The following is a 25,266-nucleotide window of genomic DNA, read 5'->3' as shown; positions in this document are numbered from 1 at the left end:
TGCAACCGTAGGGTACTCGGGTGGTGAAACGACCAAACTCACTGCCAGGATATTTTAATGATCCCGCAGGGCTGCAGTAAATTTAATTTACGATTAAACATTATTTTTTTTTTTTTACATGTGATACTAGTGAATAAATTAAATATTGGTTTATATTTCGGTCTTATGATCGATTTTACAATGATGGATGTTTTTGATTTTTTGTCTGCTCCGATCATTAACTTCGAGGGAAGTTTTTGGCAGGAAATTGGATCTAGTTGGTTCTGGTAGGAGGTCAAAATTGAAAATTCTCAGTGCTTTTTAAAACAATTGAAAAAGAAAAAAAAATGATTATTAATTGATAAATAATTGTTTGGTAACCACATAGTCGCTAACAAGTTAGACCATCTTTGCTTAAAATAACTTTTTATCGTATCATTGAATTCATATTTAACACACCCATTATAGTGTCTACTCAATTACGAGACACGCTCGACACCTATACCTACTGTAAAATAGAGCAGTAACTTACCTATAGTTGACGGATTTTTTTTATATTTTAATAATATGTAATAGTACCTACTTAGTTTATTTTGGTAAAATTGGCAACAATAATAACGTTATTGAGTTATAGTTTTTAAAATGGTTGTTTTAGTTAAGTTTTTTTTTGAATTATAAGCATTTACATAACATAATATATACTGTTTCAAAAACTATTTTGCTTAATGTATTGATTTGCTCGGTTCCGCGTATTTCTTAGTGGTTTTTAGGTGCATTCAATTCTCAGTCCTGCAACAGATAATATCATATTATATATTATAATATACTATGATATATTATTATAATATTATATAGTTGATTTTTAATTCTTATTAATATGTCGAATTTCGATATCTCGATATTTTGGTATCTTGGACTCAATTGAAATTCCTTAATAATTACCATTACAATAAAACTCGATATCTAGAACTTTCTCGCAGTTGCCCCAGAGTTTTGACAAAACGAGAATAAGACGACGTTTACTGTGTATAAAATATGTATAATAACGCAAACCATCCGGAATTATATTTAAAGTCAGATACACTATTCGAACCCTTGACCCATATTTTATCTAGTATTTGATTATTCGCGTGTTTCAGGTGATCAGCTACGATTCGGTTCGCGGTGGTGTTAGCGTGGTCACAGAAAAGGGAGACGTGACGGTCAGTTACCTGCTCATACAGGATGCGGTGCAAGCGGATTCTGGCAAGTACACGTGCAACCCGTCGAACGCAGACTTGTCCAGCGTAGTCGTACACGTCCTAAACGGTAAGTGTGTAGAGACGATTGGTACAAACAACGATAATATGTCCGATTTTAATACAAACGAAAAATTAATATGTGGTTATTACTACCTAATATTATTTTACTACGCCCCGTTTTGACTAGCAAAATCCGTACATAAACGATCGAATGAACATCATTTTCTCGCCTAGGATCGCCTTGACAAAAAATAATTTAATCAGTGATTTTTATGAGTTGTTCCTACAATTTAAAATGTATTGCAATAGCCGACGTATATTGTAACGTTGTAACTGAACATCTACAGAAAATGTATTTTAATATTGTTATGTTATACTGCGAAACTTTATTAAACTTATATTCGTGCCGAATTATACTTCTTATGACTATGTCAACCTGTTTTAATAAACAATTCCATTAATTTTAATCGAACAAACGTGACCTTTTTATGTCAAGAATATAATTATTGTGTTTAAGTTCGTTGTTTTTCCTTTAGTTTTGTTTCTATATAATTTCGTGTCATTATTGCAAAGACTTATTCGCATTAATACGAATGATTTGGAATAGGTAACGATAAACTATCTGTATGCTCCCAATTTTCTTGACATCTATTATTTGTGTAATTATTATTTCATAGTAATATAATAGATAATTATAGCGACGTAGTGTTGTTATATACTTATTGATTTATTTTACATCGGTATGATCAAAATCAAAACGTTATAAGTACCAGTCTACATGTTTTGAAATATACCTACCTTTTCTTATCAATACCCTCTGTATTTTTTTTTATTATTTTAAATTATAACCTAAGCTGACGATGAATTTGTTTGTTTAATACATTTTTCAAAAACTTTTTCAATGCTTTTCTTAGGATTTTTAATTGTTTCTACTTACTTGTTGTGATTGCTCTGCACATTTTTATAGAGATACAACATCCGAACTCTACATAATAATAATAATAATATGAAGTGTATAAAATCGTTTTCCAATTAAATAACATTATTATTATGAATCATTATCAATTAGTAATCATACTAATTCAACGGCTGCATACTTTTTTCTTTTCATTTTCTCTTACAGGCGAGAGTCCTGCGGCCATGCAGACCGGTTCGGCCGGCTTATCCAACAGTTCCATCACGATACTGTGCGTGATGATCCTGAGCTGGACGTTCACCAGGACCGACGATCAGCTGAGATAATAGACGCGCGCCCGCCGCCCGTTTCCGCTCCTCTCCAGCTACCATTATACTTTGATAATATATATTATATTATTATTATATAAAATTTACATTTAATTACACGCCGTAACGATAAGAAATTAAAAAAAAAAAAATAACGAAACGGAAACAACGCGAGAGCGAGAAAAAAAAAAGGCCGGAAGTGATGTGTATAATTCTCTTGTATCGAGTTACCATAAGTATACCACGGTATACTGCGTGATATTGAATCGCATACCTCGTGACATCGGGTTCATTCCGTTTTGATATTATTCTAATAATATTCGATATTATGACTTCTGCGACCGACCGTCGTGTGTTGGAATAGACGTGCTCGTGTTATTTCCTTTCTTTTTTTTGTTTCTAGAAACGAATGTGTAAATATTATTACTATAATTATTATTATATACGTTGTACAGGATTTTTCTATACCCACACTCCGCCATCGTCGATCGTACGTTCGGTATGTGGATATAACAATAACAATTATTATTATTATTATTATACGATATAGATGTCGGTTACACGTACACGGCAAGCTGGGGTCTGTTTCCCGCAAAAACGTCGTTGTTGTCAAACTTAACAGTGGAAAATTCATGTTTTTGTTTTGTTTATTTTTTACGAATTGTTGCTCTGTACATAATATATATATACATAATATAACCATCCCCAAGTTCTCGTACGATAATATGCACGCCCCCGTCTTTGTCGCGTACTCGTTTTGTTATCGCGTCCCCGTAAATAGTTTAATAGTAATTACATAATGTCCGGCCGTTTGTTGTACATAAAAAAAAAAAACAAATTGTTTTATTTTTCGTACACGTCGTATTGCTGGATAAACCCACCCTGACGGAAACACCATCTCATACACACACTACGAAAACGAACGAAAATCGAAAAGAGGTAATCTCACCAGCTTCAGTGTACTCGTACAGGTATATGTGCTGCACACAGTGTAATGTCGTTATAAATAATTGTGTGCCATCGTCAAACACTGCAAATAAAGGGTGGTTTACGGGGCAGACTTCCGTGTTCGTGTTTGAAATGCTATACCATATCATAGGTACCGGGTATAGATTCATCTACGTCCCGGTCGCGTATTCCCGCGAAGTCCATAACCGATCCAGGGCACAGTTATCCGGAATCTGTGAGGTTCCCCATAAATGGCAATTTTTTACGTTCTCTATACCACAGTGGGTACTAGATAATTACGTATATTAGAGCATTGATTAATTATTTGTTCATAAATAATCATACCACAAAAATGAACGAAAATCGTAGAGATGTAATCACACCCTCTTCAGTGTACCTGTATATTATCATATTATGCTGCACTGTTTGCAATGTTGTTATAAATAATTGGGCGCAATCGTCAACCATGCAGAAAATAACTGGAACATTTCGGGGGGATTGGGTGGTCAGACTTCCGTGTTCGTGTTCAAAACGCTAAACGACATTATATATATACCGAGTACACCCGTTCGCGTATTCCCGAAAGCTATAATCGATCTAGAGCACAGTCGCCCGGAATCTGCGATGTTCCGTAACTGTCAATTTTTACATTATATCATATAACAATATTTGAAACCGTACGAAGTTAAAAGCACGTCATATATATAACAGTTGTAGGCGGAAGAAACCTCGATCAAGAGAGGGCTGTAGGGAGAAAGAGAGAGAGAGAGAGATATTTAGAGAAAAGAATCGCGATATTATTATAAATTATAATGATAAAATGATAATCTCGTAGTTTCGTGTACAATATGACTCGCCTGCACAAATATTACATTAACCATCAGTGTATCGGTATATTATTATAGAACATGGCCGTCGCGACGATGTAAATTGTACGTCCCGTCGAATTTTCCAGTATTTTTTCCCTTTCAATTTATTTTCAACGCATTTTCCGCGATGCGTACGCCTACAGCAAATTACGCACCGGACAATGGCGATGTTATTATAATAATAATAATTATTATTATTATCGACGCTTGTTTGCGTGCGTACGGATTACGTTACGCTTGGAAAATGTTATACAATGTATAATGATGTATACACGTAAACGCTGGGTAAAACACGGTCGGAGGAGATGGTAAAAAATTAACCATTCGTGACGGTTCAAAACCGATAAATTAACGATATTGCGTAATACATATATTGATATTATAATACGCTCGCCGCTGCGGATGGGATTCGAAACGTGTGTAACGAAAATATTATATTATTATTTATAATAATAATGTCTATACTTCATACTATCATACTTTACGATATGCATACGAAATAATTAGTAATAATTATAATAATAATATCATCGTAATACGTTTTCGTTTTATTGTCAACAGTGATATTGATATGACGATAAAAAACGACATCGGTTACGCGGTACGCGATAGCTAAGAAAACAATCGAAAGAGTTCATTTACTACCGCGGCACACCCGTTTTTAGACGTACAGACCGAACCCAATGTGAACCACCATCGTCTAAACTTAAGTAAAAAAAAAAAAAATCGTCTTTGAACAGACACGTTTAGTCGACGTCATTATTCTATATAGGTACAAAATATTATAATATTATAATGTATTATATATATATTATGAACAGCTGGAATTTATAGGACTTTTTTCCCTCAAATCGCGTTTACGTGTTTATTAAACATTATGCATAGTTAGATCGATTCGCTTTTATCTCTAATCATTATTGTTTTAAAAAATCTAAAAACTTGTTTCGTGGCACGATATTTACACAATGTTTAATATTATAATAATAATATGATGGTGTCTGCATAGGTATACCTTTTACAGTATTATTTATTTATAACTCATATTTTACCTTGATTTAAAACCCCGAAGCTCTGAGCTCTTGTTATTTTAAATATTTATGAATTCGAATTTGTAACTCAATTTTTTTTCCTATCGACTATTACCACTCTTGACTATAAAAATATACTTTTTTTCGAAACTCGATTAATATATTCAAGTGTATATATAAGATAAATGGATAATTATAAAATTATATTCTATCACAAAAAATATTTCAAAGGGAAAACTCCCAAGTATAGCCTTTTATTAATGAATACATTTTAATTTATTACATTTGTATGCCAAAATCGCTCTTTTAATTCTGACTTTAACGTCAACGATTAAACATTAAAACAAACCATTTCAATATTAATAATACTTTATGAGTTTTAAAAAAAAAATACACCCCCTGAAAATATAATTTATATGACGTATCATATTTATTTTTGTTTTACTTTATGAGAATCTGTATATACCAGCAGTAAACACCACGGTGATAATAACGCTTCAGAAAATTTAATGCACAAAATTACACTAAAAAAAAAATCTACACACCGGAAAATTGAATAAGTTAAATCAACCATAACGCTGCGTAGATAAATAATTTTATAATCGATTAAAACCCCATTAGACGTTATGACCTTTATAAAAATGTCCATTTACGCCATATATATTACACGATAATAGCAATATACAATGTAAAGTACATACATGGAACATTTTTTTTTCTACAATTAATATGCGACTCCATCCCGTTATGGTTAGGTACCAATAAATTATAATACATATTATATTACACGGAGGTGGTTTACAAAACGACTCGCCATCGTCGTCACGGTTATTATTGTAAAGATCCGAACAGTTTATCGACACGACAACCGCATCGATGATTAAACATGTGTAAATTCCATATATTTTGTTCTCTCATTCGATTCGAGATGAATGGATTTTTAGCGGCCCATGCAACTATGCAGGGTTTTATCATAAGTTATAATAAATTCGGAAACGACTAAACGCAACAAAAGTGTATACACCATTAGACGTTATGACCTTTATAAAAAAAATGTCCTTGTACGCCATAATAGCAATATACAATATTAACTATTATTAATATTTACATTAATAATTTTATTATTGTTATTTATTACCTATTATTATAAGATACATACGTATTAAGTACATAATACATAGCCTTTTTTTTTTTTACAATATAAATATATGACTCCATCCCATCATAGTTAGATACCTTCCCCTTTATAATACAGTTGGACTTGGTGAACTCGAAGTTGAAGGGACCGGCCCAAATGTTCGAGTTACCCGAGGATAATACAATGATAGGAAAAAGTTCGAAGATTTCGAGTTAAAAAAGTTCAAGTTAACAGATTTTAACTGCACACACCGTCATTGTAGTAAAGTTTACCACGCGATAATCGCGTCGATGATTAAACATTGGTAAACATAAAATATTAATTTTGTTCTCTCATTCGACCGATAAATCGATCTTCGTCATAAATCTTAATACATTTTTAAACAACCAAATGTGACGAAATAGTATACACCATAATAATATTACCGTGGTTATAATAATACACGCGTACTCGTATTCGTATTACCATCGGTTTTGGAAACAAATCATACTTAATTTTTCATCTGTGATCCATCAAATGCGTTCGTTTTCTCGGTCTGCAGTGATTTCGAAAGTAAAACATAATATTTTTATATGGATTTAATTACTTACTGCATAACACTAATTACATACACTAATTAATTACTGCATATTAATTACTCTTCGCGTAGTAGGTACCTCATTTTTTACTAGTTCTTACCGTGGATATTTTTTCATCAACAATATTTGTAGATTCTATAATAATTTATAATTTCATACTCGGAACATGGTTTCATGAAACTACTGGCTAGACAGACATTTTGCGGTCTACTGAAGTCAAAACACGCGTGTTACCAAAATATAAAAATAAATTAATAATGACCCACGAAAATTTTTATAAAAGTTTGGTTTTTTTCACAGAAACAGTTCCTGCACGATTCGTTGTAGATTTGTTATCTGGTACAAAATATGAGTGAAAATCTCTGGTCACATTTCCGAGGAGAGATTAATTTCGAAGAGTCGCTCGAGAGACGGTTATATACGACAAGACGCCCGAGATATTCGGTGAAACCTTGAAGGGCCGATACAAAGAGATAAAATATATTTATCATGCGATTAATAAACGCTCTGAAAAAGGAGAACGTCTCTTTGAGCTTCCAATATTTTATCGATATTTTTTACGCAGTTACCTGACGGCTGGGTATAAAAAAAAATAAGTGCTCAGTGTTTTCACCGACGAATATATTATACGTTATTATCCTATTTTATATTGTTTTGAAGAATCGTTCTTCTTGAAAAAAATTGCCAGTTGTCGCGGCAGACGTATACGATATTAGTGTTTCGGTCATTCTCGGTTGATATTGGAAAAAAAATTCGTGGTCGGCAAACGAACGATGACGGATGAAGGACGATGAGGCGTGCAGCAGTGTCGTACAATTAAATTAACGTTATGTGGCGGCTTGTCCGGAACGCGTTTAGTCGTATAATACGTCTTAAAGAAACTGTCATACTATTACTACACTTTGTACAACGGATTTTCTTTTTTCCTCAATTCTAGACGCGCTTTTACAGCAGCACTCTTCTTCTATCGTTTTCGCCGTACTTGCCGCGACAAACCCGTTTCCGTATTTATTCCAGTCGACCGCATCGTGAACCGTCGCATCGCGTCTCCAGTCTGATCAGCATCAGTCCACCTACGCTTACGAGCTCGCAATGAATTTCCTGAACCTCACGATAATATTTATTTAGCCGGAAAATTATATTTTTGAAATATTTATACACAAACTCAATGACTTGATGTTATGTATAAATTGGCCATCTATAACTAATAAAACAAACAACTTAGCGCGCTATAAATTAATTAATTTCAGTTTCTATAGGTAAACCAAATAATTGTATACGTTTTAATAACCACGTGGATACCTATGTATCAAGGTATAATAGTTTACCTAACCGTTCAAACACAATAATATTATTAAATTAATAAATTAATATAAAAATAATTGTCTCTGTGGCCTGTATTATAAAGGGTGCATGTACGCGTTGACAATGTCTATATTAACATAATATAAATCTCTGCAGGCTCGGGAACGGTAATTAAACAGCAGCATCACATCATAACGCCGTCGTTTGTTATTCTAAATATATTAACCAACAATAATTTCAGTTGCCTATTTTTATTTCAGGTATTAGGGCAACTGAACAATCGTATACGGTGATTAATAACCACGTAGATTTGTAATGATGGGTACAATAATTTTCCTAAACAGGTCGAAAATATGAAATCGAAAAATAAAAACAATTGGGTGGGGCACAGACTTGTCGATGAAACACTCTGTATAGTTGTTTTATCTCTGCAGCAGATTCTGTATATTATTATACAGCGTACATGCGCGTGTTGATAATGTCTTAACATAATATTAATCTGCAGACTCGGGGACAACAGTAAAAAAACAGCATCACGAAATAACGTCATCGTCGTAGTCCGTTTTTCTAAGGGTATATTAAAATAATTTTTTTCTTTTTTTTTTTTTTTGTCACTGGCAATTACATTTTCTTTTCACTCCCGCTTTCCACCAAGATGGCGAGTCCGGATAAAAAGCGAAAATTACATTCGACTGAACTCGCCCGGCTGTTGGAGAATGGTAAAAAAAAAAAAACAGGTTGTAACGTGAGATAAGATGGCTCGCTCCTCACCCCCCCCCCCCCCACACAAACCCGCTACGCCAAAGAAACTGGCCCTGATTATTTCTTATCGGCTGTAGTTGTGTATTGTTGCTGGCTATATGCGCGAGGCCCGACGAGAAAATAAATTTCAATACGCAGTCACATAACTCATAACGTCCAAACTTCCCGAGTTCGTGTAAGAATTAATATAAAACATACGTACCTAGACACATATTATAGTGTTACGGAACTCCCATCGTCGTTATTCCGTTTTTCACTCTCACATCTCGGTTTAATTAATATCAATATAATTAAAATTTCTGATATTATAATATTCTAAGCATAGTCTTCAAACTCCATCAGCTAAAAATAATATCAACGCATACCTTTTTATTATAGTAAACACCCCTTACCGCTGAACCGCTCTACTCCGCTCTGGCGTAAAATCTAAGTCCATACATAATGTTTTACTACCTAATACTATCAAGTGGGCATGTAAATAATGTTTATTATTTTTTTTTTTTTTGAAATTTGAAATTTTATTTCGAAATTCGTTTCCTATTTATTTACGACGCATAAGTCTGAATGTTTGTTGTATACCAGCAGCAGCTCTAGTAGAATATTATTATAGTGTTTGTTTCCTCGTTTAGAAAATCAAAATTTATCGTTTTCGAATTCAATGGTTTATTAATATAATTATTATTATTATTATTATTGTTATTATTATTATTATACTGTTCTGTAATATATATATTAATTTTACACTATATATTATAATATATTATACGATTTGTGTATAATATAATATTAATTATTATTATTATTATTACTATATTATATAAATTGATTTTATGTACTATTTAGCAACTCGTATGAATAACATGTTATTAAATAATTATGTTCAATATACTATTATTAATAATACGTTAATTATAATATTATAAATTTAAAAAAAAAAAAAAAACAAAACAAAATGCTTAGATTTATAATACACACCACACACGTATTATTTCGAATAACCACTACATTTTTCCGTGCGTGTTTTATATTATAATAATATTATAAAAAACATATAATTATATATAATATGATACGGTTATTATCTATGTAAACATATTGTGAATAAAGACATGTACATATTATATACATTATAAATATTGTTATTATTACTATTATTATTATTATACATTTGTTTATTTTCAACGCATCCCTCGATCTATTCAAAAACTTTTAAGTATTTATAATATTTATATGAATAAAAAATCTACTGTAAAAATGAAAAGTATAAATAGTTATTTTATTTTTTTATTAATAAGCATTCAAAGTCAATATAAGTGGAGTAAAATGGCAAGGGGACCACATCAAAGTCGTGGTCTTCTGCCCCGCTTGTCAAGACTTTAAATACTTTTTAATATTACAAAAAAAAACTATTCTTTTTATTGAACATCCGATCAACATGTTCAGAAAAACCATCAGCTTCCGATTACGAAATTGAAATTATAAATTGTCGTTTAAAAGTCATAAAGGGGTAGGTACTGTCTTAAATAGTGGTGAAAAATTTGATTTATTTTAAAACGATCAAATAATAATATTATTGTATATGCCTACGTCTTCTAACTATAATATTATCATGGAAAAACATTTTGGAATATAATCACATTTTCTAAATGAAATTTCGTGAAAAGTGGAAATTATATTCATGATAAATTATAACTATAACATGATTATATTATTATTGTAATTGGAAAATTATCTATGTATTTTATCATAATATTTTCTATTATACAATAATATTATTATCGTTGATTGTTGTCTCGGACAGACGCGCGTGCGGATTGTTTTGACGCAACACATACGTATATAGGTACTGAAAACCCGACGCCATATTAACCTCGCAGCGATGGGTTTTGGCCGACAATATATCGGCGATCGATCCGTAAAACCCACAGACCCGCCGCCGCGTTAGGCGACTTAAGCGAGCGTGGTTTTACTCCACCGTTGTCGTATTATAGCTTATATACCTAATATATATCGTATACGATCCAGTGCTATTAAAAATTTAACATTGAAGAATTCGTTCCTGAGCAGACGCATTGTTCGTCCATATATATTATATATACATATAATACACACACACACACACACACACACACACACACACACACACACACACACACACATACACACATTTACCCGCGACTGCTACTGTCGAATCGCGGCCAAATCGTTAACCCATCTATTCCGATCAATTATTTAGTGACGAGTGACCAACACTTACCTCTCCGTTACAGCGCGTGTTCGGCAACTAACTGACTGTATGAAATGTATGATATATTTTTAGACTCAATCGATCAAGTTTTTATTTATATTTTTACGCGTATTCGAACAAGAATACAGTAACATATTAATATCATACAGGGCGATTCACCGAGCATGCTCACCCACTTTTTCTGCTTCAGTGACCCAGTTGTTTGAAATCTGATTTTTAGAATTTTGAAATAAACCTATACCTAAAGACCGCATTTTCGAATTCTTGAAATTGTCTGAACTGTTTAAAAAGTGCCCTGTGTAGATACAAACATATTTTTCTTTTTCCAAAGACAAAAACCTTTTTTTACTGTAAATGGATAATTTATCTGAACATTATTGATTAAAATTAAAATTCGTACGAGTAGTTTTTGAGTTAATTAACTTTGTGAAATAAGGATAATATAAGTCCTTATGACAGTGGGTTTGAAAGCTATGGTGACTTGAATACTTAAGTAATTAATATTAATCTACCAACCAATACTCATTATTCGTAAAAATCATCCAAGTATAACAAAAACTAGATCCAATATGATTACGTATATTATTTTCATAGAAACATTTTTAAGGACTATTAACCTTAATAAAAACATTTTACAGCTCTAAAACTACTCGTTCAAATTTTGAATTAAGTACATAAAAAATAAAAATGTTTCACTGAATAATTTAGTGTAAAAAAAGGGGTTTTCATATGAAAAACAGAAGTTTTATCGCCACATGACACTTCTAGTAAAACTAGACAACCTAGTACAAAAAATCTCAAGAATTTGAAAATAATGGTCTTAAAAAATATTTAAAAGTTCCAAAACTCAGAATTTCAATAAATGTATTATCAAATGAATGTTGGTGAATTACACTATATTGTTTGGTAATTTATACACGTTCCAAGTCAATCGCCATGAGTATCGACAATGATTATTAAAAACTATTGAGTTATTATTATATTAATATTATGATATGCGCTCATAAAATAAAAATGGTGTATGTAAGTAAATGAGCCATTATAACCACTTCAGAAGAATTAAAATATAAAATACATTATCAATAATATTAGTTATCACATGGCAAAAATATTTTCATGTTGCCAAGCTAATATAATTTAATTTAATAGAATAAATAACGCCGGTTAGTGGAGAAAATGCAGCAGGGTTCTCCTATTTACGGTTCTTCTTGTAGCAGATATTTATAATCGACCTAGATTTCTACCTAGTTTCAAATTTCAAATAATTGTTCGTGTAATTGTATTGTAAGTGCATATAGCGGGATGCAATGAGAAGATGTTAGGTTATAAATATAATATGATCACGAGAGCTGTTGGTACTTACAAATCGGTGCTCACTACAGTCCGTTGGGCGAAGTGCTTTCTACAGGTAAGTCAGTTTAGTATTGTATTATTTGAATACGTTATACTTTTTACATATTATAGTATATAGGTAAATAATGAACAACCGCAAAAAGATTCATTATATCATTTATTATACATTTTACACAGGCAACGTTGTTGCGCATCGTAATGTGTTCGCATATGCTTCGGTTTTCCCCCGGATTCTTGCAATCGTTTAAGTCGTTCACGTATCGCGGAGTACTGCAAACTTTAGCGAGTTTATTGCCGCCGACTGCCGAGCAATAAATTGTTTCACCTTGCGATTTTAAACACGGATCGCTGTGAAAAAGTTATTTCGCCTGCTGCAGTACCTAAGTATATTATTTATTTTTTAACGCGCTTCTCTTCGCTTTAAAATAATAATAATAATAATAATAATAATAAAAAACGCATCAGTCCGCTGAACTCGGCATATAAATCAATTTAAAATTTGAAAAGTGCAAACCCACTTAAAAGTTCAAAGTGCGAATAACGTACACGTTTCACCACTATAGTGTTTATAATATATTATATCAGCTGCTGTATACCTAGAGGTACTCGTGAGCTGTAGGGCGCGTGTATATATTGTACGCGATCGAAACGTCTTACTCTAAACCCTGACGACCATTATAATACTTCTACGAGTAAACGTTGAACGTGCCGCAGTGTATATATTTTTCACGGGGTATTTTCTGCACTCTTAACTATATAGGTACAGCCGAGTCTCGATAACTCGAATTTTCTTTCTTGCTCCTTGAAATGTTTTTAAGTTTTGTTCGATATTTAGAACTCGAAAAATACATGAGTTGAATTTATTTTTATTCCCCTTTAGATTCCAGTTATCGAGACCAGATTGTACACATATTATAACATTATTGCTATTGTCAATAATATTAATATTTTTTTAAATATGATTTCGGAAAATCATAATGTAGTAGATGCCTATACTGAATTTCAGTGTACCGCCATATTATATTATTATCGCTATAATTTACTATACCAGTATTGAGATTATAGTATACAAATCTGAAATATTATGCTAATGTTAGCTTGCAGAACTTATTAACGTTAAAAGGTATTTATTTAAAATTCAACTATTGATTTCGACTTTTATTTTTTTTTCTATTAATGTCGATAAAATTGTGTTCAGTGGGTCAAAAAGCTTGAAAATTGAATTAAGGCTCCTAATATAATGTAACAACCGCAATTGAAAAATATTTAAAATATAAATACATAGTCACAAATTTATTTATAAGCATTTAAAGTTCAAAACTTGACAAAATACTTAAAAATCACGAAAATGTTTTGAGTTAGAAACTCATTATATCAATTTTCTTTTTAAATCTAAGATTTTAAAATGTATTACAAGATTCCTCATAAGTCAAAAGTTTTCTACCTTTATGAAAAAAAAAAAAAAAGGTGGACAAGTGGATGTAGCTCTGCGGTACAGTAGGTTACACTTGGGTCACTGGAATGGGTGGTGTTAAATTTGAATTCAATGCTATGATATCATTGTATAAGAAAAACGATTTTGAGCGAAGACGGTCAGTCAGCCCATGATATTTTTTTTTTATTAGTTATCCCACAACAGCTTAGGCCATTGGGTGGTTTTTAAGCTGTGGGGAGAGACCAATAGGTGTAAACACGTGTGTGTAGTTTTGGCAGATTTTCAAGTGGGCACCCGTAGGTATCTGCCATGCCCGGGTGGGAGATGGCGGCACTTGTTCTCCGGACACCGTGACTTACTTGCCCGAAGAAAAATTCCACCCATGAACCGAGGGTTTGAACCAACGCCGGGGCGCGTCACTACCAACGCCTTAGTCCGCTCGGCCACTCCGTCCCGTCGATGATATTATTGTAAATAAAGTAATTTATATATAACCTGTTTACGTGGAACCTTTTTTAAATTTTCAATTCTTAGCTATAAAATTGAACCTTTCATACATTTTTAACTACAAAATAATTATTAAATTTAAAATTTGTTACATTTTGTCAAAATTTGAACTTTAAATGCCTATAAAAAAAATTGTGTCCGTGTATTTTTAATATTTTTCAACTGCTAATGTTAAAATATATCAGGAGCCTTGTATTACATTTTTACGCTTGTTTATCAAACAAATAAAATTTTATTGATATTTATAGAAAAAAAAACTAAAAAAATTGAAAACTGACAATGTCCGTAAACAGCTCAAAAAGAGTCAAAATATTTTCAAAATTGTATGGTGTATAGAAAATGAAAATATAAACATTCAGTAAAATTGTCATGTACTTACAGTTATTCGTTTTTGAATTACAACAAAATAACAAAATCGCTACATGAGAAATCGAGTGAATATCTTGTAAAAATATGAACTTCAAACGCTCATAAAAATTTAATTTGATTTGCTTGTGGACATTTTTTTTGATAAAGGTAGACAAATTTATTAGTAACCTTGTATTACATTTTCAAATCTTTGATTTAAAAAGAAAAATTTACAAATTATTTTGTTGTTAAAAATGTACAAAATGCTTAACGATTATAGATAAGGATTGAACATTTAAAACAAGGTTTCAAGTAAGTAGGTTATTCTGTAACCAAAAAATCTAAGAAATATAAAAAGACGAAATTGCATATTTAACCAATAATAGGTAACGATTTTAGTTATTTTTTGTAATTTTATAATATTGGTTCAACTTACCGGCTACTGGTATTAATAATAAGTAATAACATTATAAATAGAGTATAGAATATCCTTTCGGGGTGCCACCATTGGATGACCTTTCCCTCCCGTCAATCAAACCATATCAAGTTTACTTATTGTATAACGTGTAAATACAGATTGTAAATAGGTATACATTTTTTGTTCAATAAAAATAATTTAAAAAAAAAAAATCCTAGATATTGGTCTATTTAAACCGTTTCCGCTCAGAGTCAGTTTTCGAATACAATAATATTTTTTCATTAAATTCAAATTTAATAAATTTAATTCCATCCATTATACATTGACCCACGTGACATAGTAACCTACTGTACAGCAGAGCGACATTCACTACCCGCTTTTTTAAATATGATTTCGGAAAATTATATTACTCTACATTTGAGTGTATCTCCATATTATTACCATGGTAATTATACCAATATTTATATTCGCATAAAAATCAGAAATATTACCTATGCCGATCACTTTGCAGAAATTATAAATACTAATATAGATAATTAATTAATAGTCTAACTATTAATTTCCTTTAAGTATTCGAAAAGTAATTTTAGATCCGACTCGTAATATCTATAGAATATGAGTACAATAACATAACATTATACTTTTCGTACACCTAAATTCGAAAACGATGACAAATACGATGGTGGATCACCCTGTAAGCTTATAATTTTTCTCCCTATTATTTTCTAATTTTCTTGATATTGTTTTTCTCGTTTTCTTCATTTTTCAACAGCGCTGTTATATACATGACGTCAAAACATTTTCCGGACATTTTTCAAATTAAATTATATTCTCATCTTGAGCGTCATCCTTTAGATAGAAAATCCCGAGAAAAGATTAAATTAATGATGAAAATTACAAATTAAAACAACGAAAAAAACCTCAAAATCTAAAATAAAACATAGTTAAAAGACGTATAATCAGCGGAAATTTGATAAAAAAAATCTATGGTCATTGGTCGGTCAACTTCGGACCGGTTTGCCTAATTAGAATATTATATATATTATACTATATTTATAATATAATAATATATAATAGCTGAATATCCAGGCTTCGCCCGTGTGCAGTTTTTTTTGTGGCAAATTCTAAATAGTACATACCTAATATACCAACTATATATACATATGTGTATTTCGGTTTGAGTGTACCTCAGCCCTCAGGTAACGGGCAAACCGGCGTCAGTGTACCTAGCTTTGTGAAATAATTCGACCTAGATAGGCAACCACAAGTCGTGGATTAGATTTAGCACTTGGTACCTATATTTTTTAACGTGACGGTTGAAACTACTTACTTTCTAAACTTTACTGTTACATCTTTAAAAACAGTGCCTGAGATTTTCGTCAAATCAATTTGAGTAGTTTTTGAGTATTTAAGCTAAACACTTTGGTTTTAATATATAGTTTATTTATTCAAGGCCATAAGCATGACAATTTGATGCATGCTTGTACCTGATCATCTGCCCACTTCTTCAAAATTCGAATATTAGAAAATCCTTTCTTATTGGCTTATTGCACATCGAGATCATTTTTAACCACTATTCCAAATATCAAGTTCTTACGTTTTGAAGTTTTCCAAAAAGAGGTGCTCACTCAAAAATTTTGAGATTTATGATGGAAATCAAAAACTTGTATTGCTTATAAATGGTTTCCATTGATTATAGATTATAATAATAATACTAAAAAGTAGCATTATTATTTATATAAACGGTTACCACCGGTTACTTAAGATTATATTTTTATTATGACTGTATGTAATTTTAACCTATAATATTTGATATATTTAGTCACATTATATTTTATCTTTCACTCATGTGGTGGTTAGTAAAATGTTAGTCGAATATATTTTTGTTTATTTCTGCTGGAAATTGGTTGCCGTAAGAAAAAAAAGTTACTTATTACTATTCTCAGATTTAAAATCAAAACCTTTCTCTTTCTTTTTTCTATTTTTTAAAAAAGTTTTGAACACTTCTACACTGAGTATTAAATAACAAAATAACAGTTTTTACGGGCAACGAAGCACACGGGGTCATCTGACAACTACCTAGTATTATATTAGTATTATATAATAGCATTGGCTATAAGCCTATAAAAGTAATAAATTATTATCTATATAATGAATGATAAGAATAATAATAAATTTTAACTGTTAACAACATCCGTTTCTGACCAGAAATCAATTAACGGAAAACGTATAAATACTTTTAAATCTCTTGATCCCAGGAGAGGCAGGCTCACTTTGCTTCCGGAAGTAGTAGAAAACACACGTCCTTAATTATTTTGGTCGACGTAATATTAGCCGTACGAAATTAGGACAACACTACAGCTTACAGATAAAAACCTTATATGTAGATCTTGACCTGCGTTAAATACGTTTTAAGAACATATTTTAGTTTTAATTCAAATGTCGTTTACCAAACACGCAATTATACGAGAACTATAATATATTGAAAAAATTATTTTTAGTAACACTAATTTACAAAAGTCTATAATTCGCCAGCAGCTGTTGTCTACATAATATAAGCATATAGTTTGTTTTATTATTTATAGTCAGTTGTCGGATGAAAGTCTACTTCCCATAATGCAATAATAATACGACAATCGATTTACGTGACCACTGCGTTTCGAACGGCAAACCCTCGCAGTAATAATATATGTGAGTCATGATAATAATTATTTCGTACGTATTCGCAGTTTATTTATTTTATTCGTTTTCTTTCTTTTTACTTTCTAACGTTTTATTATTTTTCCCGTCAATATTACCGGCTGCCGTACGTTGATTTTGATTTCTCGGGAGTGAAAAAAAAAAATCACTATATGCTCGCTCTCATACCGCGGTGGCTCGTCGTCGTTGTTTAGTTAAGACGGGACGGCGGTGGCGGTAAATCATCATATCGAGTTATATAATATGACGGTGAATGATGATGAAAAAAAAATACATCTCCTCTGCAATATTCCGTCTCTGAGAGTTCTTTTACGGCGACCCTCCACAGACGGGGTATTACGTTGCTGCTAATTGCAATATTCTTGTAGACGATGTTATAATTTGTATATACCTATTTAAGCTATATATATATTATATTTACAATATAATAATAATATAGACCACGTGCATAGACATTCCAGGTACGTGTAAAGAAAAAGAAAATCAATGACAAATTTGTACGACCGAACGAACCGTTTTAACTACTTTTCTCGTTTGGCTGTTTTCCAAGTTGTTGTTTCTTATTTTTTTTTCCGAGTTCCATTTTTACGTAACAAAATCCCACAAATGTGTTTGACTTCTTAATTTCAGACGTAAAATTGTTTACGTTAAAGGTTGGAATTCGGTAAAATAACTTTACGTGTTTTTGTATTAATATATATATATATATAGGTACGGTGGCGAATTTGAAACCTTTCATAACGTTTTCGACCTTAATAAGAAATTAGTAAAACATGGAGAATAGTTTTTTTTTTTTTTGGCAAACTGTGCAATATTTTTACTAACTTCTTGGTAAAATATGTGTTTTTTTCCGAACGTGTGTATATAAACCGAACGAAATAAAATGCCAATAATGTTTTTTTTTTAATAACAAAAAACACGCGTGTTTGTTCAATCTTTCTGCATTGGTTTTCTCTAAAAACTAAATAAACTTAAATGTAACGTAACGTTTCTTGTTTGACCAATGCTCGAACGTATATTGACGTTGTGTGTATAATTAATAATACAGAATATGAATCTTATTAAAAATTCGTTTTCGATCTTATTACGACGAATATTAAAAAAAAATTAAACCTCTGATATTTGAAAGAAATGTCTTTATAAAAAAAATCGTAACAGCCAGTATAGTAGTATAATTATGTTAAATAATGTTATATAGCACCTACCAATAAGCTCGTACAAAATCTAACGTTGACGGTATCTCTTCCAAAGGAACATTCGGTCGAGGACAAGAAACATAAATTATAATATACTTCCTCAAGATAGCCGATCTCACAGCAATTATATGATAGAACAACGCACCAAAGATACATTACCACGATAACAATTATTATTGTAGGTAATTATATCTTGAAAATGATCATTGATCACAATTGTCTAAAACTTTAAACTACCGTACACAAATGTTATTTGAAGCATTAATCTAATAAAAAAAAATTGTTTATTAAAAATTAGGTTATATACGTATTAATGGGTAGTAAAAACGTGGAATAGGTATTATATAGTCGGTGATTTATTCTTATGTATTATTGGCGTGTAAAATATTTTAAATCACTAACATTTTTATCGATAATAGAACTATAAATCTTAATAAAATATACAGTGTGTTTCACTCAAATGGTAACACGAAATATTTCCGTTCAGTGACCTTGGATTGAATTGGGGATTTTTCGAGGAGCTAGGGAATACTAAAATACACATTTTGTGATCATTTTCGAATTTTTAATTTTTTTTATTGTGCGCATGCGCGATAAAACTTACATTTTTTTTAAATGGAAACACCAATTTTCAACACCAGATTTCGATAGAACTATTTTTTTTAAGCAACTTTGATAAACAAACTTTTTTCCTATCTCAAAAATTGACTGAATTACAGCCATGCCTAACAACAATTTTTTTTGTTTCAACTTGGGATGGCTGTAATTCAGTCAATTTTTGAGATAGGAAAAAAGTTTATCTATCAAAGTTGCTTAAAAAAAATATTTCTATCGAAATCTGGTGTTGAAAATAGGTGTTTCTGTTTAGAAAAATGTACGTTTTATTGCGCATGCGCACAATAAAAAAATTAAAAATTCGAAAATGATCACAAAATGTGTATTTTAGTATTCCCTAGCTCCTCGAAAAATCCCCAATTCAATCCAAGGTCACTGAACGGAAATATTTCGTCTCACCATTTGAGTGAAACACAAATTAAAGATTTACTTTTTTCAATTTTATGTGTATACAGGGTATAGACCTACATAAAATATACTTATATATACATATACCAAGCATGCACCCCCCCCCCCATTTTTTTCCTTTAATGATCAAATTTATTCTGATTTTTGGAAATTTTAAATATACTCAGACCATTTTTTTTAATTCTTTAATTTTTTTGGAATACTTAAGTAGTGTCCTGTGGCGACTCAAACTTCTGTTTTTCAAATGAGAACCCCCTTTTTATGTAATTAATGTACCAGATAATTTTTCTAAAAATGTTGACGTATCAGAATTAAATTTCAAACAAGTAATTTTTGAGTTAAATAACTTTGTCTACTAAAAATTATGTGTTTGGAAGATATGGAAACTATGGTATTTTAAAAATATTATATATATTATTTTATCAACAAAAATAATTTATTAAATTGGTTCAATTATTATAAATACTGGACTCAATATTACATCATTCTGTATTTTACTTTTGTATTGTATTATACTTATGCGATAAGTTTTTATTACAAAGTTATGCATACAACTAGCATAGGAGTGTGAGGTTTTTATGTACTATTTCTATATAATACATAATACCTATAAATATGTATAATTAAATAAATAATGTATGACACCTTACCCCCCCCCCCCCCTGTAATTACACCACTGTTCCATGACGTTCATGAACTTGGCCCACCCACGTTAACCAAAACATCAAAAGTATGCCAAAAAATAACGAATAATTAACAAGCAATAGCAATTTGGTTTTCAAAATTAGCAAGTCAAGTTGCTTGCCAAAACTATGCAAAAAAATAGATAACATTTAACTTATAATTGCGAATTGGTTCCCTGGTATATATATTCTGAACTAATAAACTACGTATTACAAATTATGTTTACCATTTACGTGTTACTAATGGTATTATTTACCCAATATTCTTTTATTTGCCTAATTGTTTTTTTTTTTCCAAAAAACAATTATTTATCGAATAATATAACACTACTATAGCCACCAGCTAATCATAATGAGTGACAACGGATTGTGGCAGATATCGTAATATCACGTACACGAAGTAGCTCCCCCCCCCCCCCACTATCACCTATCGACTCCGGACAAATTGTAAACAATTGTAAATCCATTATGAATAATTGTAAATACATTCCCTGAATTTGTAAATCACCTGAATACTTAGAAATCAAAAAACATAATGAGGGGGCCAAGATTACCACCCCCACAGATAAAACAGATAAAAAGATAATTTTTATGTATTTGTGCCACTGTTGTATACTTACAATCACTTAATTTCCCTTTTGGTGGCTGAATTTCCAAAAATCCATTAATAAGCACGGTGAAATTATAATATTAATCCATCCAGAAAATTTCAACCAGATGTTCTACCAGTTTGGGCGCTACGTTGATTCCTCAGAAGGACAAATTTCTTTATATATACAGAATTTTTTTATATCACATCGAATAACATTAAAATAAAAAAAAAATATTGTATTTTAGAATTGTTACCGAATTAATTTCGTAGGTACCTATCATAATGCGGTATGAACCAGGATAAACGATAAGACAATTATCGATTCGTATATTACATATTCATCTTCAACTTATTATGTTCTAATGAATAATGTATAAAGTTTCTTAATCATAGGCAACATCATCAAAATTGTAATGAAATATTATGACCAGCTGTAAGCAATCACTCATTGGTTTGTCATTTAAATAGTATATTGTGTGGCAAGGGTGGAAATTGCCTTCCCACACGAGGCACACATACTATTTTTTGTTACGCCTCTGCGTTCATTGATCACGCCATCACGATTTACGGCAAAGGTAATTCAGGCTGGGATCTATGCAACAACTAGACAACTATACGAAAACAATTTCCTTCACTTTACAGTTGTTGGTAAATTTTATTTATTCGGGAAAAATCCTGGTCACTGAAGATAATGTTCAAGTAATAAGTAATAGTTAAAATTGGATTAAGTTATATACAAAAAAAAATATTTCTATTTTATAACGTTTATTTCTCTAGGTTTTGTTACCAGCTGCAAATCTCTTGCAATTAAAAGAAATAAAAGAGGTGTGTTGTGAGTTTTTACAGTATTTTTTACAAATAGGTGATGGAAACTGGAAAAAATGTGGTTAAAATGGTGACGGAAAGTGGAAAAGGTGATTGGAAAATGGCTGATAAAAGTGGGAAAAGGTGAACTGGAAAAAGGGTGATGTAAATTGGGTGATTGAAAGTTACTAAAAGATGATGAACTGGAAAAAGGCTGATGTTAAAATGGGAAAAAAAAAATAAACTGGAAAAAAGGTGATTGAAAATTACAAAAAAGGTGATAAACCAAGAAAAGGATGATGTAAAAGTGATAAAACTGGAATAAGGTGATGGAAAAAAGGTGATGAACTGGAAAAATGGCGATGGAAACCGTGATAAATCTGGGAAAAGGTAACGGAAACTGGAAAAAGGTGATGAACTGGAATAGGGCGATGGAAAAAAGGTGATGCACTGGAAAAAGGGTGATGGAAACCGTGATAAATCTGGAAAAAGGTGATGAACTGTAAAAAATGGGTGATGGAAAAGGTGATAAAACTGGAATAAGGTGATGAACTGGAAAAAGGGTGATGGAAACCGTGATAAATCTGGAAAAAAGGTGATGAAAACTGGAATAAGTGAAAAGGAAAAGGTGATAACTGGAAAAAAGGTGATGGAAACTGGAAAAAGGTGATGGCAAAAAGGTGATGGACTGGAAAAAAGGGTGATGGAAAAGGTGATAAAGCTGGAAAAAGGTGCTAACTGGAAAAAAGGGTGATGGAAAAGGTGATAAAACTGGAATAAAGTGATGAACTGGAAAAAAGGTGATGGAAACCGTGATAAAACTGGAAAAAGGTGATGGCAAAAAGGTGATGAACTGGAAAAAAGGGTGATGGAAAAGGTGATCGAAACTGGAAAAAGGTGATGAACTCGAAAAAAAGGGTGATGGAAAATGTGATAAAACTGGAAAAAGGTGATGGCAAAAAGGTGATGAACTCGAAAAAAGGGTGATGGAAAATGTGATAAAACTGGAAAAAGGTGATGGCAAAAAGGTGATGAACTCGAAAAAAGGGTGATGGAAAAAGTGATAAAACTGGAAAAAGGTGATAACTGGAAAAAGGGTGATGGAAAAGATGATAAAAATGGGAAACTGAAAATTTTATCCTAAATTATGAAAATAGGAAAAAAGTGATGGAAAATAAGAAAAAAGTGATAGAAATGGTGATGGTGATGAAAGTTGTGATAGTAATGGAAATTGTAATGGTAATTTTTCTTTCATGAAACTGTTTTCGTATAGTTGTCTGGTTGTTGCATAGATGCCAGCCTGAATTACCTTTGCCGTGAATCGTGATGACGAGATCATTGAATGCAGAGCGTAACAAAAAATAGTATGTGTGATTTGTGTGGGAAGGCAATTTCCTCCCTTGCCACATAATATACTATTTAAATGACAAACCAATGAGTGATGACTTACAGCCGGCCACAATATTTCATTATAATTTTGATGATGTTGCCTATGATTAAGAAACTTGATACATTATTCATTAGACGTTGAAGATGAATATGAAATATACGAATGGACAATTTACTTATCGATTTTCCTGGTTCATACCGCATTGTGATAGATACCTACGAAATTAATTCGGTAACAATTCTAAAATACAATAATTTTTTTTTATTTTTATGTTATTCGATGTGATATAAAAAAAATTTGCCTCCAAAGGAGAAATTAAGTGATTGTAAGTATACAACAGTGGCACAAATACATAAGCATATTCATTTTATCTGTTTTATTTGTGGGGGTGGTAAACTTGGCCCCCTCATTATGTTTTTTGATTTCTAAGTATTCAGGTGATTTACAAATTCAGGGAATGTATTTACAATTATTCATAATGGAATTACAATTGTTTACAATTTTTCCGGAGTCGATAGGTGAAAGTGGGGGGGGGGGCTATCTTCATGTACGTGATATTACGATGTCTGCCATAATCCGTTATCACTGGTTATGATTAGCTGGTGGCTATAGTAGTGTTATATTGTTCGATAAATAATTGCTTTTTGGAAAAAAAAAACAATCATGCAAAAAAAAAGAATATTGGGTAAATAATACCATTGGTGATTGGTTACAGGTAAATGGTAAACATAATTTGTAATACGTAGTTTATTAGTTAAAAATATTTATACCAGGGAATCAATTTGCAATTATAAGTTGAATATTATTTATTTTTTGCATTGTTTTGGCAAGCAACTTGACTTGCTAATTCTGAAAACCAACTTGCTATTACTTGCTAATTATTCGCTATTTTTGGGCATACTTTCATGTGTATTGGTTAACGTTGTTCCATGCAATATTATATAAACTAAAAAAGTATTATGATACGAACGTATAGTTATCGTATTATACATATTATTGAGTATAACACATTTATATCTACTGTACGATTGTTAAAAATAATTGTTTTCGTATGCTATTTTTCTTGTGTGCTCCTTTTAACCCCTAACTGCTCAATTATTGAAAATTTAAATATAAAAACGTACCATGACAGATGAAAGTAAAAACAATATTGTTGTCTTGACACTTGAAGTGTATGAAAGAAAAATACAGTAAACAAACTCGGAAAGTACGTTCATTATAGACGTATATTACAAAGAGAAATCAATAGAGATAAAAGTTTTTCAGACTTAAGTCATTAAATTATTTCCATATTTTATTTTACGTTTATATACATATATATATATATATTACTTGTATGTACATTTATATATTATATATATATTATATTATTGTGAGTAAAGATATAAGATAATACACGTAACAGTCAATAATTATCTCGATAACGTCGCACACGAGGGAATACAAATCATCAAGACTTTATCAGTATATACAAATTGTATATGTAGTCCGTACTTG

The 25,266-nt window shown here is 31.2% G+C and overlaps 1 protein-coding gene across 2 annotated transcripts in view; it reads left to right on the top strand.

The window, feature by feature from the left end:
- LOC132939573 (zwei Ig domain protein zig-8-like) overlaps nucleotides 1-9,326 on the top strand; it is a 421,440-nt gene extending 412,114 nt beyond the window's left edge. For both annotated transcript variants that reach the window (XM_061006819.1, XM_061006820.1), the window contains 2 exons: nucleotides 1,119-1,287; nucleotides 2,344-9,326. In XM_061006819.1, the coding sequence (XP_060862802.1) occupies nucleotides 1,119-1,287; nucleotides 2,344-2,462 (288 nt within the window). In that variant the 3' untranslated portion in view covers nucleotides 2,463-9,326. The remainder of the gene's footprint in view (nucleotides 1-1,118; nucleotides 1,288-2,343) is intronic.
- Nucleotides 9,327-25,266: the final 15,940 nt, after the last annotated feature.

The sequence above is a fragment of the Metopolophium dirhodum genome, chromosome 2 (genome assembly GCF_019925205.1).
Source record: "Metopolophium dirhodum isolate CAU chromosome 2, ASM1992520v1, whole genome shotgun sequence".
NCBI lineage: Eukaryota > Metazoa > Arthropoda > Insecta > Hemiptera > Aphididae > Metopolophium > Metopolophium dirhodum.
Note: the sequence above shows the minus strand (reverse complement) of the source record. Positions and strands in the feature narration are given on the sequence as shown.